Below are 20,108 nucleotides of genomic sequence, written 5' to 3' on the forward strand. Positions count from 1 at the left end.
GAGCACCTGGGACCTGCGGAGACCCATCCTACAGCCCCTGGTGTTCAATTTTGCGAAGATGAACGGTGCCATGAGGAGGGCTGGGGGGGGATCCTCGCCGGCAGGGTGGCTCGCCACCCCCACTGGGCCATGCAGCAAACTGTGACCTACCCCGTAGGTGAGCAATAAGTCATGGAAGCCGTGGACCCACTGGTAGGCCGCAGTGGCCTGCTTCCTGGTCCTTTTACCCTCCCCCATAAGGGCCCTTGCAGCCCAGAGGATCTGATGAAAGTCCCCCCATCACTGGAGAGCAAGCTGTACCTTGTTGCGGGAGCCACAGACGTCTTCTAAAAACTCCTGCAACTCCTCTCGCAGCGCATGGGGGGGTGGGGTTACTGTCTCTTGGTCATCCCCTGACGGGGCCTGTGGTACAGCCCCGTGGCCCACCGAGACGGGCAGGCAGGATGCGGACCCCCGATGGGGCGCCCATTGGGCTGGCACCATGCGGTCTGCCTTGAACCCTGGGGCAATAGGGAGCGGCGGAGGGAAGGTATCAGCCCCTAGTGGGTCGGGGCAGGGAAACACAAAAGCCACTTCCTGGGGGTCATCTGCTGGAAAAGGGAAGGAGACAGCCCCACAGGCGGCAATAACATCGCGGGAGGTGGACGGGATAGGGACAGGGTCAGCATCAAGGGCAGGGCCGGGATCAGGGCCAGGGCTAGGGCCAGGGGCGAGATTCTGGGCTTCAAGAGCCCAGCAGCTGGATAGTGGCACCTTCCGATCAGGCTCAAGGGTTGAGGGGATGGGGAGGGGGCTGTCAGCGATGCCGGGCGCAGGATCTATGGTGGATTTGGCAGCCATGGCATCAGGAGGTGGACTATCTTCTGTAGGGCTCCCTCCCAGGAAGGAGGTCAATTGCTACACACCAACGAGGTATGCCCCTGGTGGGTCGGGTCCCAGCCACGTGGCACTGGCCATCACCTCAACAGGCTCGACGGCCATCAGTGGGGTGCCTTCTGTGGCTGGGTTGATGGAGGAGTCCAGGGGCTCCTCGGAGGTGGGAGCGGAAGCAACGGTTGGGGGAGGGAGCATGGGGAAAGGGGGGCTGGAGTGAGGTCGCCCAGATCGAGGCCCACTGGCAAAAGGTCATCCTCCCCCTGGGTGACTGGGGTCAGACCTAGGGCCTCGATCTCCTCGTATATGGAGGAGAGATCGCTTTCCGCCACCCTGGGGTTCTCCCCGCTGGCACCCGATGTGACGGTCGCCTCGGGGCTCACAGAGGCTTCAGATGGTGCCAGGGCAGGAGGGACTCCCGTGGAGCGGAGATACTACCTTCCAGTGCTGCCACGTCTTCCCCAGCTGGCACTGGTGGATGGAACGCACCCGTGGGCAAAGCAGAAGGCTCGGCTATGGTGCCCCCCTTCCTGGTCTTCCGGGGGGCCTCCACATTGGATGGGAGGAGCGGAGCTTGAGCCTTCCACTTGCCCCGCTTCCCCTGTACTAGGGCCCAGCCCTCCATGGCATCATCTGGGGGCTGGCTAGCAGGGGTCAGGTCAGGGGGCAGGGATGATGGCTCAGGGACTCGGAGGGGTAACAGTGGGGCAGCACGAGGGAGGGAAGATGCCCCCTGGGGCGGGCCCTCTCCCATACCCAGCAGTGTCCCTGCCGCACCCTCCTCCACAGGCCCCGCCAGATTGCAAGCAGCAGAGGCAGGGGTCTCCTGCTCATCTGGGCATAGTGGGGGAGGTGCCCCTTGGGCCCGAGCGGGAGCAGTGGTGGACTGGGAAGGAGGAGGGGTGGCTTCGGGTGCCGGGCAGCCAGGTGCACCGGCGATGACGGTGCTGGCGTCCTGCCAGGGCTCGGGGGTCCTGGACGCCCCTCCTTGCTTGGCCAAGGAGCAGTCCCTCCGGACGTGCCCCATTGCCCGGGAGAGTTAGCACCGGGCCTCCCCTGTAGAGTAATGCACGTGGTAATGGGCCCCCTGGTAGGGGACCAAGAATGACCCCCCGAGCACCTCTCCACCACGTGCCACCACGCTGCACCTGCCGGTGGAACGAGAGGACGTGACGGAGGGCAGGGTCTTTGCAGCCCAACGGGAGAGGGCTGACCAGGGAGATGGGTTTCCCCAGGGTAGAGAGGGCAGGTAACAGGGCGGCATTGGGAAGAAAGGGAGGGACAGAGATCAGGACCAGGTGGATGCCCAGGTTCTCTAGCAGCTCTAGGGGGACAAACACCCCCCCCACCGCCAGGACCTTCTCCACCGCCTCCTGGGTGGCAGCCTCCGATGCTAAGAAGACGACGACCTTTCTGTACATTTTGGAGGCCACCACAATGGCCGTGAGCCCCACCACCCTCTCCAATGCCCGCACATAGGTTTCCACGTGGGGCGAGGCAGGTATCAGGAGGCAATGGACGCCGTGCTTCCTGGTCAAGGTTGGGAAGGGGCCCTGGCCGCTATAGATGGTAGCGGAAGTGGTGGGCGAGAAAGATGACGTAGCGGCAGGCGGGGGGGCTGCTGCCACCTGGGCGTACGCCCTGGGGGGCTGGGGGAGGGGCACCCGCAGAGCTCGTGGAGGGAACAGCGGGGAGGGACGCTGTGGCTGGTGGTGGGGCCGCGGCAGTGGGGGCAGCCCCTGCCATGGAGGGCTTGGTCTTTTTTGTGGGGCCCTTACCCTTCTTTTTTCCCTGGCCCTTCCTGCTGGCTGGGGGGGGGGCTTCCCCAGGGTCAGAGGGGGTGAGGGACGTGGCAGCAGTGGAGGTCATCCCGGTATCCACCGCTACCGGTGCCCCAGCGGAGGCAGTAGCTGGTGGTTCAGCTGCGGCAGCAGAGGTAGAGGCTCGGGGGGCGGGGGGCAACGGGGTGGCAGGTGGGGGAGGGGCGGTGGGGTTTTCTGGAGGGGCCCCACCCTTCTCGTCCCCCGCCATCGTGAGCAGGGAGGGAAGGGGAGACACCAGAAGAAGGGGAAAAAGGGGAAGCAGGTCGACCACTCCTCCCCTCTAGGCTGCAGGCAGGGGAAGAGGACGCCAAAGGGGGTGGGTTGGATGGGGGGCAATCAGGGGTTAGGGGTCAATGACCAACACTGGGTGGGATTCCGGCTCCTCTAGCTGCACTAGGGGAGGGGGGGAATACAGCAGCATTGGGGGTGCAGTGAAGAGGGTTTAAACTAAAAAAGGGGATTGGCACAAGCGCATGGGAGGGGGCATGGGCTCACGGAGCAAGGGGCTAAGTGGGGTGGAGTTAGGTCAGGGAAACCAAGGGGCTAGCTTCAGAGACTGGGGCAGGGCAAACAAAACAAAGGCTGCAGAGGGAAATGGGCGGGACAGGCAAACAAACTGAAGCTAGTAAGGGGGGCTGGGGTAAAAGTGGGGGGAAGGCTGCAAGAAGCAAATGGGGCAGGTAGCAAAGGGCAAAGCTGTGGGGTGGGCAGTCCAGGGGGAGGGGACATGTGCGCCCACATGTGCTTGCACAAAGTCTGTTTAGGCTGGCTGCTGCTTCTGGCCCAAAGGGTGGAAATAGGGCGTTGCAAGACAAGCAAGCAGCTGAGTCCAGAGGCAAGAGCTGCAGCAGATGGTAAACAGCCAGTGGGGGTGGTGGAGGGGGCAATGGTCTTGGGGGTTGAGGGGGACACAGATGGATTGTGGGGCAGCTCCATGCCACACCCCCTGTGTCCCTACAAACACAGTCAAAACCCCCACCACAAGAGCACTGTTTGAAAGTTACTCAGTTCAAAAGGCTGCCTCCACGGTGGTCCTCAAAGTCTCTAGGTGCTCCCCCACTGGTAGATGGTCCTCTTCTTCTCCTCCTCAGGGCTTCAGCAGCTCTAGGCAGTAACCTCCACAGCAGCAGCTCCAGGAACTCCAGGTGGTGGTCTGGACAGGCAGAAAGGAACCCTCTCAGGTGGTGATGGCCACAGCAGCAACGGCTAGGACTGGGGTCCCTCACTCCCCCACTCTGGGGAGCAGGCCAGCAGGCCCCCCCCACAGGGGCTGTAGTTGGAGCGGTAGCAGCACCCGAGGGTGGGGGGTTGCAGCAGCTTGCCAGCAACCAGGTAGCAGAGAAGGAGGGGGTGGTGTCTGGCCCAGCCAGGGGAGCAGCTGGAGCAGCAGTAGCAGCAGCAGGGAGAGCCCAGGGCTTAACAGCAGCAGTACCAGCAGCAGGAGCAGCAGCCCTCTCCCTCCTTCTCCCTCCAGGCCAGAGGGCTACAGGAGAGTAATAGAAGGCAGATATATTAGCCCCAGGTTAAGTAGGTCCCTTTTCCTTGGGTAAAGTAACAGTGGAGGTTCCAGAACAATCAGGAACTTTCTGGAAACAATTAAGGCAAACACCTGCAGCCAATCAAGAAGCTGCTAGAATCAATTAAGACAGGCAGGCTAATCAGGGCACCTGGGTTTAAAAAGGAGCTCACTTCAATTTGTGGTGTGTGTGAGAGGAGCTGGGAGCAAGAAGCTGAGAGTGAGAAGGCATACTACTGGAAGTACTGAGAAGTACAAGCATTATCAGACATCAGGAGGAAGTTCCCGTGGTGAGAATAAAGAAGGTGTTGGGAAGAGGCCAAGGGGAAGTAGCCCAGGCAGTTGTAGCTGTCATACAGCTGTTACAGGAGCCACTATAGACAGCTGCAATCCACAGGGCCCTGGGCTGGAACCCAGAGTAGAGGGCAGGCCCAGGTTCCCTCCACCCCCGCAACTCCCTTCTTGATACTGGAGGAGCTGACGTGGACTGTGGGTTCTATCAGAGGGGAAGGTCTCTGGACTGCTCCCCGATCTATTAGGTGAATCAGCAGAGACTGCGGGGATTGTTCTTCTTGCTTTTTCCCCATGCTGGCCAGTGTTGAGGCTAACTGAGTGAATGGCAGAGTTGAGCCACGAAAGTGGCCAAACTGAGGGCTGCCGTAAACCTCTGAGGCGAGCAAATCTGCCAATAAGTGCAGGACCCACCAAGGCAGAGGAGGAACTTTGTCAAGATACCAATATAGTAATGTGGTACAATGTGTGTGTAAACAAGGCCTTGCAGTAGGGAAACAGGTCAATGCTGAGCAGCATTCTACTGAACTCACTTTTCAGGCAGAATGGTCTAGATGGGGCCTGGTGTCAGGACTCTTGGTTCCATCTCACGCACATTTGTGCTGCTGGCCAAGTCATTTCACCTTTCCGCGCCTCATTTGACCTCTCTGGAGCAAGGGGATAATAATGCCTACTTCATACAGGTGGTGTATTGAGTGATGTAAGGTGCTCCAGAAGCCTGCTCTGACGCAGGGGTAAGGCTGCTAATGGTGTGTTTTTGAGGAGTGGGGAGGAGATGCAAGCCACAGAGAGCAACTTAAAATGGGGAGGGGCACCTCACAATTATACCCACAATACCTACCTAGTCAAGTTCCCATTATGAAATGTAAAATTCATTTCATTCTGTTGCAGGTTTAAATAAACTCACTGATTTCTTTTCTTTTGTGGTCCTCGACCTGCTTCCCATAGTTGTGGGCCATTTTCTCTTACCTAGTCATTATACAGTTTGCTTATTTCATGGTACAATGTAATTCAATTTCTTCTCTTCTCAGGACTCTTCTCCTGGAGCAATACCTAGCTTGAAAAAGAATGCTTTGCAAGGACAGTGTGGTCACTAATTCATCCCTGGAGATGAAGTGGCTAAATAACAGGAATGCACCTAATAACCTCAGCTGAAAGGTTTGGCACTTCACACCGTTGGAGCGCAGGGGTGGAGCTGGGAAGAAATCACATCCGACAGCCAAAAAGGGCATTTTCAAACTGAAAGCGATTGCTGCCTTTTAGTGACAGCTACTTCAACTATGGCCCAGCCATCCTCCTTGTCCCTTGCTCTATATCCCTTAACTGCTACCTCCCACCGTCTCTGCTGGCTGCTTTTCTGTTAACTCCATTTTTAACTGGAGGGTTCCCAAACCAAACCCACACAAATTTGTCCCTATTAATTAAAGCAAACTACTGAGAATGAGGTAATAGCGCTGCTGTGCACGGTTACTGTATGTGCTTGCATGTAACAAACCCAGCAACAGAAGATGACAGGTTCTCAGTAACACCATTTTTATTGCAAAGTTCTATTTACAAAGAAAATTCCATTATTCGTGCCTGTCCAGGTGTTCAACACCCAGCGAAACACGATTCCTGCCAGGAAATTCACCCTTCTGTAGAAGAAGTCTGTAAGGTTTCAGAAATGTACACAAATTTTTCCCCTCCCCCAGACATCTATTTACATTTTCCTTCAATTTAAATGAACATAATGTACTGTCACATTTACACTGAATGTCTCATACAATCTGTGTTAAATAGTTTATACTTATTGCATGTAGAAAAGACATTTCAGAATTAAATCCACCCTGTGTTTGGATTTTTTTGTAAATCAAGTACATCTCATACACATGATTATTCAAATATATTTCACAAGAAGACAGTCCTTCCTGCTCAGAGCGATTATGTACTGCACAATGCCTGAATACATTCACTTATGTAAAAAAATAGGTTTGTTTCTCCCTTTGTGCCTAAAACAGAACTGAACTTTCAAAGCAATTTAAAATGAAGCAAAATGTTTGCAACAAAGTTCAATAGTTCAAACAACAAAAGAAACATATTTGCAGGTGGAGAGGCTGACAACTGGGCTCCCTGAAGTTACAATGGTTTAACAGATTACTACTTAGTGTTTATACAGGGCAAAGCCAGACTTTTAGGGCTCTGGTAAATCATCTCTAGTTTGCAAAACTGAAACCATTTGCAATTCCCGTCCCCTCTTAAATTAGCTTCATGTACACTATAACATTTTCAACGGCACATAGTCCTTACATCCACTTATCGGGTAATAAACGTTAACACTTGGGCCAGGTTTTCCTCTGTCTCAGCCCTGGGGTAGTCATTTACACCAGAGAGGAATACGCAACCAAATCAGAATATTTTCACTGGTATAAAGGACTAAGCCAATGGCCAAGAGAATCATACACAATGTCTGACAGCTTATTTTAAACTAATACTGGGAACACAGTACCTGTACCTTATTTACCTCTGGCTCTGTATCATTTTCTTCAGAAAACAATTTGAATTAAATAAATGCCATTAAATATTACTATTCATTAAGCTATGTTATTTCATTACATCAAGACGACTCACCTCTTATGTATGTGAAATATACATACTACACAGTCACTACAATGATTAAAAAATAAACAATGAATAGTTATCTACAGAAATTTCTAATCCAATATAGTAGCACTTTAATTCACACTAATGACTGGATGACCCATTATTGATGACTGAATTCTGCAAATTACCAAGTAATCAAATACAATAAAAAGGGCGACTGCCTCCAAAATGTACTATTATTTTGACATGTGCAATTTAGTGTTGAATTTGTAATATACTCGTAAAAGTACTGGGCAACATTTTATAGACTATTTTGTAAAAGGAATACAATTTTAGCAATCTGTAGGGCTTGAACAAACTTTGGGGAGCCGAAGACAGCAATAGTTGTATAGAATCTAAACCTCTATTATAAAAACATTACATTTCTGGCCCTTATTGTGTGAAGAGAACCTTCTGAATTTGACCCAGTGCAATACTGTCTTTCCAGTGCCTCTGTTGATGCTCAGAGGTTTTCTGCGCAGCAGCAAAGTGAAATTAACAAAATTCTGCTCAGGTTCACTGGGGTTGTTCAGAAGCCTGAGGGAAGCAGTAGGACTGAGAAGAATTTCAATTTCATTCCGCTGATGCTTGGGAAAGCTCTGAACAGCAGCAGAGGCAAGCAGTGAAGCTACTCTTTGAGAGGACCATGCAGAAAAGAAGACTTGGTTAAGGGAGTACAGTGACCAGCAATGTGGTGTTGGTGGTGACAGGGTAGTGGAGCTTTGCATCTGTGTGGAAGAGAAAACGCCTTTCTAGCAACCAGAGGAGAGTATAGGATGGGAAGGGAGTTTTAAATATATCACATGAAGTAGCCAGAAAGAAAAGGATCAAAGGCAGCACCCCGGTAAAAAGCCCAGCAGCCTCTCCCTTCCAAGTAGCTGGAGGTGGAAGGCAGATTTCTCACCACAGCATGATGCCTCCCTCTCCCTTCCCAAATCTTTCGTTTTGGCATTTAGTTAATAGGTTTAGTTCTCCAGGTAGTAGCTGTCCAATAAAATTTTCAGCTACCAGCACTCACCTTATTAAAATTTGTTCAGAAGCGAAGTAAGACGACTGGTTGTTTTGTGGAGAAGCAGTGATTATTAGCATAGTGAATATTAAGTAGGTTATTTTTTAGTTATGTACCCATAAGAGCAAATACAGGCACAGCAACATGTGAGATAAAAAAGAACACATTAAACACAGCGTATGGCAAACAGATATGTTGTTGAATTTTATGATTGACTTCAGAAATCTGGATACATTTGACCTGATGGGTTTCCCTTATTTTACTAATAAAATCAATTTCCTATTAGAAAAATGACACTCAATTACAGGGTGATTATTACATATCTAGAGTGGTTAAAATAATCATCCAAGGCCACTTATCATAACAGTATAGAAATTACAGCTACCCATGTCTTATTGCTTAATTAGAAAGATCACAACTTAAAACCTGCTGGCTGCTGCTCATTTTGCTATAGCTAAACCATTTTAACTTTCAATATCTTTTAAAACTTTGCACGCATAAGATAGCGATGAAACTTTAGAACTAAAATCCACACAGGAACATTATTTCGACTTTCACTGATGTGCAAGGGATTTATGAGGCTCACTACGGATGGGCCTAAATTGTGACCAGGGATCCAGATTTGACTCTTCCCTGATCTGGAATTCTGGTCTGGGCATCAGGCATATCTTTAATGACAACAGTCCAGAATGTGAAATTACTTGCACTAATTCCATACAGGTGATGGAAGAACAGATCCTCTCACCTTTTGTTAACAAAGCCCTTAACTGAACAAAGTTTAGAACTCCTTGAACTAAAGGTCATGAGGAATGCTGAAGAACTCCTTTACCCAGTTAATTCTGTATTTACAACCCTCTGCCAAATTTAAGGAACAAAATGCACTATTTCCTTGGGTAGCCAGCAGTTTGTTAATAAAACATACAATAACTCATCCAATCTGAATTTTAAACTACCACCAATTAGCAATGGAGAATGTGTGTAGACTCATCCCTTACTGTGGGACCAAGGCAATTACTCTCTCAAATTATGGGCCCTTTATTTGTATATTAGCACAATGACAACATTTCGACTGAGCATGGTTAATCCATAGAATCCTAAAAAGGAAACCAAAAATACAATTTCCTAAATTTAAATTTTAAAAAGCCTCAGGAAAGTGAATGAGGCTTCAAACCAGTTTTATACGCACATAACTCCACTGATTCTGGAAGAATTATTCCTGATTTACTCCGGTGAAGGGGAGATCAGAATCAGGCCTTGTATCTTTAGATATTTTTCCTACCCCAGGTTACTTAAGTGTATGTTGCAGTTACTCTGTTAGATTGAAAATCTAGGTTCTACTCTTACAGTTCATTGAAAACCAAAACCATCAGTGCGATGGGGGCAGAGCAAAGGTGAGGCGAGATCCAACAGCCCATGTGAACTATCGCACCTTGGTACAGATTTGATAAAATACATGTGAGAAGAATAGACTAAGAAACTGCCAAAGTCACATTCAGCATACCACTGATTTCTTTGCTGGTCTCGTCTCACAGGAAGGAATTGGAGGGGGTTTATCCAGTTAGCATTCAGCAAGAACCATGAGAACACATGGTTCAAGGATGGGAACAAACCCCAAAATTCACACCCAGACCGTAGCATCTCCTCACAACGTTTGAGTGAGTTCAAATCCAGTGTTATGTTCTGGTCCATTTCTACACGTTATTTTTTATAATGATCCTCTTTACAGACCCCACAGAATTGCCCCTGAAAATACCGAGCCTTAAGATTGACCAGTATGTTTGGAGAACAGTGAGGATTTGGTTCAGACAATACTGAGAACACACCGATTCAATCAATTCTGGTTTCAAAAAAAAAAAAAGAAGATGAAAAAGGTGGCTGCTGAGCTAATGCTCTCTTGTTTGTACCTCCCTTTTACAGCGGAAGGGAGCCAGCTCTTGAGCTGCTCTGGTAAGTGACAGGCACAATATTTTTCGAAGGGCAGCAGATGAGCAATACACTATATTTGTAAACAGAGCAAAGATTTCCAGAAGATACATTTCAATATCTATAGGGGTTTTATATGGTGAACTCTCCTTAATGCAGCATTAAGGCACTGTCAATTCTTATATACGTTTTAAGGTTAGAAACAAACAAGTCTGAGCAATTGTTTGAACATCATAACTGTTTAGTCATTTATTTCTATTTTCTCTTTTTCAATATATGTTTTCACCCTCCTCTTCCCTTTAAAGCTTCCAGCAGACAATTCAAGTAGATTGTTGGCTTTTAAAGTGACCACAATGTACCTGGAAGCAGAGACTAAGACAATTTCCTTTCAAATCTTACTTTTCTGTAAGCTTATTAAAAAAAATTCCTTTGTCCCATCTCTTGGTGTGCATTATGGCTTAGAGGTAAGAAGGTGCATTGCGTGCTAACTGGCCTATTTTGTGCCTGTTGACTTAATTGAACTAGAATGTAATTTTAAATTAGGTAAATATGTTTCTTTTAACAAAGACCCCAAATTTCCATTTAAAAGTAATATTATTTAGAACAATTAGGTTTGTAATATGGCATTTTCTCTGATCTAGGTCAAGCGAAATGTCACATCTAACACAAAAGAAGATTTTTGAAATAAGCAGGTAATAATTTTTGAGATGGTCTTTTGACTACCATGTCTAAGAATGGTCCAAAAGAAATATGGGCTCCCATTCCACCCGAAGGCCAAATTCTGATCTGAGTTTGGTTCCACAAGTTGCTAAGCACCGCCTGAATGGTGCTGAGGACCCCTAACTCTCAGACTTCATGTGAGGTTTGGGGTCATCGCATTTGCAGGATCAAACCCTCAGACTGATTAAACGCCTGCTGAAGTCCACAGGAATCAGACAGTGTAACAAATCTGAATCAGTCAATTCTGAACATAGGAACAAACACTTAGTGGCTCTACCACCACCACTAACATTGTGTATGTGTGTATTTTGCTAAGGGTAAGATGCTTCACAAAGGACCAAGCCTGAAAAAGCAAGCAGCAAACAAAGTTAGACCGAAAGTCAGTGGGGTGTCAAATATAAAAATACAACCTTTAAAACATCCTGCTCAAGTATTCCCTTATTGACAGCCAAACAATCGTGTAACCATGGCAGGGCGAATGGAAGATAGGTACACACTTTTCAAATTAATCCTACACAAGACTGGAGTCTAGGTTTGTTACTATTGAATGCAATGGCAAATTCTCACTGATTTCAACAAGAACAGAATCCGATAATAAGCTCTGTTGCTAACTAAAATCAAAACAGAAGCAAAAACAAGTGTAGGTTAATTTTTGAGAACCAGGAAATACTTTACATCATCATCTATATAGAAATAATTATTCCCTGCTAGTTTTATCACCACTTGAAATGAATGCACTGCAGATTTATTTGAGAGTGTTTAAATTCTATTCATGTTAAGGTATGAATCAATTCAGCAAAGAACATGCCAAACTTCTGCCAAGTTTTATGCTTTCTCTTTAATTTCTATCTTCTATGTACCAGGACCTACAGGTCAGATAGGCTTCAGATCAGATTCACATTCACTGAGAAATTTAATCTGGTTAACATCAGGATTAGCCGGTTCCATATAGAAAAATCAGTATATTCCCTTTTGAGTTTCATCCTTCTGAAGTGAGATATCATCAGCTGGGTAAGGTGGCTTCCTGGCTACACTGGAGATGGAAACTTGTATGCAGCACAAGTTCTTGTGGCTGTTTCTAAAGAAGAGACAGTGTCCTTCTGCAGAAGGGATTTTGCCATTCCTCAGATGTCACAATTTCCCTCTGTCAGAAGTGAACAGACGAAAGCAATCACTTAAGAAAATGTAGAACATCAGTCTCTTAAAATACTTCACATTCCTCTGTAGTTGGTTATGCAAAAAACTACATAACATGCTTCTCAAAAAAAGTCTTATATTAACCTGAATAAGCCTTTGATTTTTATATCAGGGGTTCAATTCATTTTAATAAAAAAAATCTTTGCTCGATATTTATGTTGAACATTGAAATAAATATTACACAGAGGATACAATATTAAAGCTTACAATCCTATGAATACAATACTGAAAGTGGCCAAGTCTGTTTTTATGCCATACCTCTAAAAGCTGAATAAGACTGACAGAATAGAAAAACTGTTTCAAATGGAAACAGCATCTCTGTACTATAAGATCCTAAAATATTTCCTTTTTCTGGCAAATGCTGTCTCTCCATATTTGGAGAAGTAAATCATCATGAAGCCAAGGTAGCCCAACAAAGCTTCTTCACTTTCCCATATTACAGTAGAGATTTCCTTCAAAAATGCTGAACGTATAATGTTTATTTTAAAGAGTTGCCCATATGCTGAGTTACTGAGTAATTGGCCTCTTTCTTGTGAGCCAACTGGCGTTTGTGGCTTTATTAATGCCCCCATCACCTCACTTAAAGAAAAAATACAGAGCAGTCAGTTGCATTTTCTTCACTGTTCATCATAGTCTGCTTGTTGACTCTGATTGGAGCCCTCTCCCTCTGTCACTCTGCAAACTTCAGATGGCAAGGAAGACTGAGGAATGCAGCTGAAAGTATGAATGCTGTGTGGATCAATCGGTGGGACCAGTGTAAGTGACTCTACGCTCAGTGCATCTGTATTGTCATCGGAGATTAGAGATATTGTGGGCTGTTGTGCAGGAATCAGGCTAGGGGATAGGTTAGCTGTTTCCACGTCAGGGTTCTTTACAGAGTTCTTGCCAGATTTTGAGGCAGCTGAAGAGGTTTCATCAACCAACATCACCTGACTGGAAAAGGTCATGGGAGGCTGTTCGAGAGCTGAAGAGTCACCTACTAAAGAAAACATTAGGCAGCAGTTAGCATTTCAGTTGTGCTCAATCCACATGACAAACACCAACAGTATAAAGCTCTTTACTTACTACTTAAACTCAGGAGGAAACCAAAGATCTGTGAAGCAGTATGTTTACACATGTACCCTGTGATCATGTAAATAATGAAATACAGGAAATATTTAGTAGAGATGTGAAATGCCAGCTGTGAGCTTTTTGAATTGACAGCTATTAAATACTCTATGTGTAAGTAATTCATTTGAAATGTGACAGTGTGACATCACTATTATTTCTGGTGGGATGAAGTGGAGGAGAGTAGTGAAAAAAGCTTTTCTAGAATTTAGCATAGATTAGAGCAACCAACATAAACCCACATCAGGAAGTTCTCTGGAAACAGAAAACTGTAGAATTCATTTCCCATGAAGCAACCTGGTTCTAAAGAAGCTGTGAAACAAACAAATGGTAACTTACATCAATTCAACCATGGGAGAATAGGAAGGAGAATAATTCTACAGAACTGTTCGATTAATGCAGATACACAGGACTGTTTATTCCTCTTGCACTTTTGTTTGCTCACTGAGGCAGCACTGAGCAAACAAAATAAAGGTGGCTAGAAACAATTACACATAATTAGAAGCATTTTAATAACATTCCTTTTCACCTCTTTCTTAAAAATCCTAAATAAGTGATGGAAAAATTGCTAATTTGGCTTCAATGGATATTTCAGAGGTGAAAAACCCCCAATTGGCTTATAAATTTTGTCCTATATTAGAAAGTCTCCCAGGTCGGGCCAATATGCATCATTTCAGATTACAGAAACTAACACAAATGGAGTAACACAGGTAACCAGCTACCAGACTATTTACATGGCTCTTCATTTCAGAGACAGCACGTCTAAGCACACAAGAAAATTCTGCAGTCTGCAGAAAATTCTACAAGGCATTCTAGCGAGTAGAAAGAAGGAGGACTGTTTTTTTTTTTTGTTTTTTTGTTTTAACTCCAGAATGACGTTTAAAGACATTTCAGTTTCAATATGAATTCCAGTTAATCCTGTAAGAACAGAAAATATAAACTTAAGGCAAAACACAAGAAAAAAACCATAAGAGCTTAGAATGGAATGAAGAGATAAGAATGGTCACCCAAGAGAGAGAGAAAATGAGTGGTTTGGGTGTGGGTGAGAGACACGGTTTTTATCCCTTCCATTGTAAAATTCTCATCTTTCTGCTAACAAGACTCCAAACAAATGTATATTTTCACTTCAGAAACCATTTCATTTCACTTTTGCTGACAGTCTGCGGGCTACAGCTTCTTGCCTTTTTTTTTTTTTTTTTATTTATTTAAAGAAAACAAGATTTATAAATTGTAGCAAAATCTTGACTCTCACTTTTTTTCAAGTGTCACCACTAACTGCCTTTTGAAAGACAGCGCTGATGCAAAATAACCCTGCAGATTTTTCTTAGTAGCCGTGAAAAAAAACTTTGGGGAGAATGTGGTAAACGATATTAGAGGAAACGATGCAAGACTTGCATGAAAGACGAAGAATTGCTAAGAAAATGTTTCAGAGTAGCAGCCGTGTTAGTCTGTATCCGCAAAAAGAAAAGGAGTACTTGTGGCACCTTAGAGACTAACCAATTTATTTGAGCATAAGCTTTCGTGAGCTGCAGTTGAACATGAATTTTTATTTCTCTGAATTCAAAGGCAATTACTAACATTTAAACAAAGTCCAACCAGTAAGTCTTTTTTTACTAGTGTAGTTGTTTAAATGTCTGCAGTATTTATTATGATAGTTTAAAAAAAACATAAGGTCCATGACTAAACAAATTTTAAATTTCCATTATTTTTTACCCCAATCCGGGCTTTTGAATATCGTGAGAACACTCACTAAAATGTATTATTCAGACACATTAGTAATTTCGGTAAATGTAGTTTATCAGTGGACACAAATATGAAGTATTTCTACTGCAGCTCTTCAAAAATCTGTTACATTTTAGTTCTATGCCTGACTGCTTTAATTATAGCCATTTTCCCTTATATAGAAATTTTGGTATAATCCTAAATGTTTTTTTAAAATCCTATGGATTTAAATAAGCAAACAGAGGACAAAGTTTTTTTTTAAATTTTACTGCACTGTGCTGTTCCAATCCTATATAATACCTAAATGAATGCTAAAATGTCTCCCACTTTTTATATATAAGGAAAAATAAATGGTTGAAAAATATTTATCTGTAGGACATACCCAGGGCCAAAAAAATGCAATTTTCTATTCAACACACTGTAAAACAACCTCAGAGGAATGATTAGAAAATGGCACCATAAATATCAGCAGAACAAATTCAACTTGCCCTTGAAATATTTCAGCTGTAGAATTTATAAATAGAAAGTACAGAAATAGAGATCTTCTGTACTGTATTTTTTCTCTAAGTTATATGTATTATTAATGGCTGTAATTTTTCTTTCATCATCTACTTTCCATAACCCATTAGTAGCTCCCTGAACTTCATTTCCTTTACTGTATTGCTATATTTAAGAGTAGCGGTGACAAATTTACTGCATCCCAGCAGGGCACCTGCCAATGCTAACGATGGATTAGTGAAAATATAGCCCCTAGTAGGTGCAGACAATGAACGTCAGCATGGGGTAACTAGTACTAGCATGACAAAAGTTTTTGATTTCTCTAATGGATGTCGGTAACTTACATCAGTTTAAAAGGTAAGATCTATGTCTAATTTAAAACACTCCTCCTTACGAGGTATAACATATTTTAAAGGCTAGAAAAAAAATCACATGATCTTAAGTTATCAGGCAACCAAGTTAATAAGGATCCAAGGGAACAGAGCAAGGGGACCAATTGACGTAGAAAATGTGTACTATACAAGGAGTTTATGGTGGATATCAAAGTATCACCTTGATGCAAAAGGTTTTTTATGGGCAGCCTCCAGAGGTGTTAACTGAGCTACTGTCCTTCAGTATCATTCTATCAGTGAGAGAAGATATTAGTCACCAACTACAAAATGTTTGGCGTTTGAGTTCAGTTCCAAGAAGCATCTGAAGGTTTGACCGCCTCTTTATAGCTGATCCAAAACTCTGGAGTCTATGACATGGGCTGGACATTTGGCAAGAATACAAACTCTCAAGAGCTGTGGGAATTCCTGCCCCAAGCCCAGTGGAAAATGCCATAAAGAGGGAATATTCTGCTTCTTTGGAGATATCTCATAGGATCTCACTCCTGGATCTCAAGCCTCCATCAAATCAATGAGGCACGGAGACACAAGAGATAGAGTAACAAAGCAGATGGTATCTTGAGAGAATAGAATCCTCCCATGTTATTCTGGCACTTCCACCTCTAAGATATTAGTCAGAGTTTTCCCAAATGTGGCAGTTCCATTTGACTTTTGCACAAAAAGGGTGAAGGGGTTTATTTTTATCTTAACTAGTCCTCTAGTTCCTGGGGTGTGCAGTAACTCCTAGGAACGAGAGTGTGCCAGCTGATGTGGGAAATTAACATTTGAAAAAATATTGGGTAAACTTTTTTTGTACACAGTTAAGTAATTTCTGATTAGAGTTTGCAAAATAAGGGCTAGATCCCACAAGGTGTTGAGTGCCCTTAACTCCGACTAGCTTCAGTGACAAGTGAGGGTGCACAGCACCCCCACGATTTGCTCAGCAGTTGCAGGATAATGCCTAGATTAACTTTACAAAAATGGAAGTGTTAAGTGGGGTAATTTGGAAAAAGGAGGCAGAAAGGAGCAGAGGAAGAAAAAAAAATCAGAAATGGTCTAAAGGAAAGTCTCTTAATTAAATCATGCAGTAAACCTACAATAGGATAAAAAATAAACAATTAAAACACAACTAGGAAACTAAGTGAGAAGAGTATTAATAAATCTACAAAAAAAATAAGGGAAGTTGTTTATATATCATCCAACAAAACTGGCAATATTTTTCTATTTTCATGCCACTACTATAAAGAATACAAAAAGAGACTAATCTGATCCTAGTAAACACAGTTACTACTTTGTAAATTTCAGTAATGTCCTGAGGCTAATTTTCCCACTTTCTCATATCCAATATTAAATTGCCTGGTTGAAGCAAAGCCAGAAAAAATAATTCCATAACAACATCTGACTAGATTCTGAGGATTTTTGTAGGAATAGAAAATACGACTGGTCAAATCCTGGACAGTCTTTAGCTGAAAGTTTCTCTTTCACCTGAGTTACAGGCTAGAGATCCTGTGGCTGGACTGGCTAGCTGTCTGCATTCATGCCAATTTAGAAACCCCTGCTTACTGAATTCCACTGGAGCCATAGCTGCCCCTGTTCAAGAGAAGACATGGCTGTTTGAAAGCTGGGACTTGACATACCTTTTCCAGGCAAAGAGAGGAGTTTTAATTCTTTTAGCAAGATAACCAAGAATAATCAACATGAGAAGCCACCAGTTAAAACCTTTTAGAAGTCAATTGCTAGATCTATGAATGATGCTCTTAACTAGATACAGGTGGATGCTATTTTAAGTTCTATATCTCATGCATATAATAGTAGATAGTCATTCTGTTAGTATGGAAATAGATAATGCTATGCTCTATTAAACGTTGTGGCCTTTTGAAATCTTATGGAGGAACCTGCCTGCATTGATTTTGCACGAGTTGCGGTTGCAGCTGCTGCTTGAAGACCTAAACCCAGTGTCCACCGTGACTGTCAGCCTCCGACAGACTAAACACCCGCCGTCGTCCTTTCCTGCCAGACCTTACTAGAGGAAAACACAGTGATATATCATACAAAGGCTTTCACAATGAAACAGAAGGGAAACTGGAATGGACACAAAGGATAAATATTAGAGTATCAACAAGTATAAGTGACAGGGACTTATTCATAACTGCGGGTATTCTGAGTGGTATCTTAAGTCACACCAAGAGTCTTGTAAGTTAGGAAAATACTTCTGAAGGTTGTGTGTGTGTGTATTTAGTGTTCCTTACAAACCAATTAAAATCATGTTATTTTGTTACCTACATATTTGGAGATTTACTTATGGTATTTAGGGCCAGATCCTGCAATTCTGACACCAGCTGAACTCCCACTGAAATCACATGGAGGCAGGATTGGTAGGCTTTTACACTGTAATCTGGCCAGACACATTAAAAATATTAAACAGAACCAATCTTTTAGAAATGTTGGTGTGGTAGTAATATTCCGATCCCTCATTGGCAATAAATTATAGGATAGCATGTGCTATTTTTCCAAAAGGATAATATTTTGGACAATCCAATATTTCTACTTAAAGACATGTAACTGAAATATTGCACTTGGATTTTAACAAAGCCAAGGGCAGTATTTTAGAGAGATATCTAGTGAAAACCAGCAGTTAAGAAAAGAGAAAGTCTGCTTAGCACATAGGTAGGGTTCTAGAAAAGAAACTTTAGTTAAATAAAAGTATTTTTGTACCTAATTAACAGAGAGGATTACTAGCATAACAGAATTGAAACACCACAACAGTTACGTTACTTGAATCACAAATGGAAGGGACAGAGGAGGTGTCAGCAAGATGGCCTGATTGCTTTTTTACAGGATCCCAGTGCTCAGAATTTTGGAATATATATTCTCTACAAATCAGAATGCAAATTACTCTAACTCAGCAACAAAGGACTATCTTTTCCATTTTAATCCATTCACTTCCAAAGCAACTTCTGCCCCAACTAAGAGCGCAGTATGCTGTAAGTGGTACACAAGAAGGAAAAAACCTCCTGAAATCCCAAACACTCATTACTTAGTGCTGGGTTATATATCTCCAGGTCCTGTTATCATCCCTTAAATATTTTCTAAAAGGAAGATCAAGTCAGCTGCATTTTATGACTTGACAGTTTTAAAAATACTCAGTAAAATATGGTGTAACAATGAATATATACTGTAGGCTAGTATATGAATTCTACACAAGTATAAAGCGTCCCTATTCCATTTACTATACATACATAAGCACATTTAATAATACAATTTTCAGTTACTGACAGCAAAGGGGCTACATTGTAAGCTCAAAAGGCATAATGATGAAGTATGACTACCAGGAGAATGTTTTCATCTTATACATAGCAACTGTTCACATGGGCATGTTACTTCATGGAAGATCACAAGTATAACAAGTAAAAAACCTGCTAGCAATGCATGTGACTTGTTTGGACTGTATTGTTTGCTCTTTCCCTCTCGGGACTTTCCTTTCTTCCAGTACACAACAACTTCTGCTTTTTCACTTCTAAGGAACAATCAGAGATATTGCAAGAGTTACATTTAACCCAGGGGTGGGTAAACTACAGCCTGGGGGCCACATCTGACCCTCCAGATGTTTTAATCTGGTCCTTGAACTTCCGCCAGGGAGAGGGGTCATGGGCTTGCCCCGCTCCGCATGTGCTGTGACTTCTGGAAGCAGCGGCATGTCCCTCCTGCAGTCCTAGGCGTAGGGGCGGCCAGGGGACTCCGCACTCTGCCCCCGCCCCAAACTCCATCCCTGCAGCTCCCATTGGCCGGGAACTGTGGCCAATGGGAGCTGCAGGGGCAGCATCTGCAGACAGGGCAGAGCGCAGAGCCACCTGGCTGCGCCTCCGCATAGGAGCTGGAGGGGAGACATGCCGCTGTTTCCAGGAGTTGCTTGAGGTAAGCGCCGCCTAGATACTGCACTCCTGACCCCCTTCCGCCCTCCCAGCCCAGAGCACCCTCATACACCCCAAACCTCTTATCCCCAGCCCACCCCAGAGCCCGCACCCCCAGCTGGAGCCCTCACCCCCTCCCACACTCCAACCCCCAATTTCATGAGCATTCATGGCTCACCATACAATTTCCATACCCAGATGAAGCCCTTGGGCCCAAAAGTTTGCCCACCCCTGATTTTACCCCACAGTTTTCTACACGAGGACTTAAAGGTTGCTATAACCTTAAAAGTCTATGGAATATAACATTAGCTATCAATGTGTCTAGTAGCATTAAGAGCTGGAAAAAGCTTAATTTATTCACAGAAAAGTAGATAAATAACCACTGTCCTCTCCCAGTGACTGAAATATATGTAATAGGCATGTAATATACAAAACATTTAGTGACCTCCCTTGTGAAGGAAAATACCATGGTTCTGTTTGATGTAAGCAGAAGTGGTAGCAAATACTCACTGTATATTAAAAGTTTCTGTG

The 20,108-nt window shown here is 44.2% G+C and overlaps 1 protein-coding gene across 12 annotated transcripts in view; it reads right to left on the reverse strand.

The window, feature by feature from the left end:
• Positions 1-6,022: 6,022 nt before the first annotated feature.
• The window catches only part of CLEC16A (C-type lectin domain containing 16A), a 189,645-nt gene continuing 175,559 nt past the window's right edge, over positions 6,023-20,108 (reverse strand). For 4 of the 12 annotated variants that reach the window (XM_043523249.1, XM_043523246.1, XM_043523247.1 and 1 more), the window contains 2 exons: positions 17,566-17,685; positions 6,023-12,950 (listed from right to left, as the gene is read on the reverse strand). In XM_043523249.1, coding sequence (XP_043379184.1) covers positions 12,589-12,950; positions 17,566-17,685 — 482 coding nt within the window. In that variant the 3' untranslated portion in view covers positions 6,023-12,588. Of the gene's footprint in view, positions 12,951-17,565; positions 17,690-20,108 lie in introns of all 12 variants that reach the window. The other 8 variants (XM_043523250.1, XM_037911469.2, XM_037911470.2 and 5 more) reach the window with 4 other exon arrangements.

The sequence above is a fragment of the Chelonia mydas genome, chromosome 10, assembly GCF_015237465.2.
Source record: "Chelonia mydas isolate rCheMyd1 chromosome 10, rCheMyd1.pri.v2, whole genome shotgun sequence".
Taxonomy (NCBI): domain Eukaryota; kingdom Metazoa; phylum Chordata; order Testudines; family Cheloniidae; genus Chelonia; species Chelonia mydas.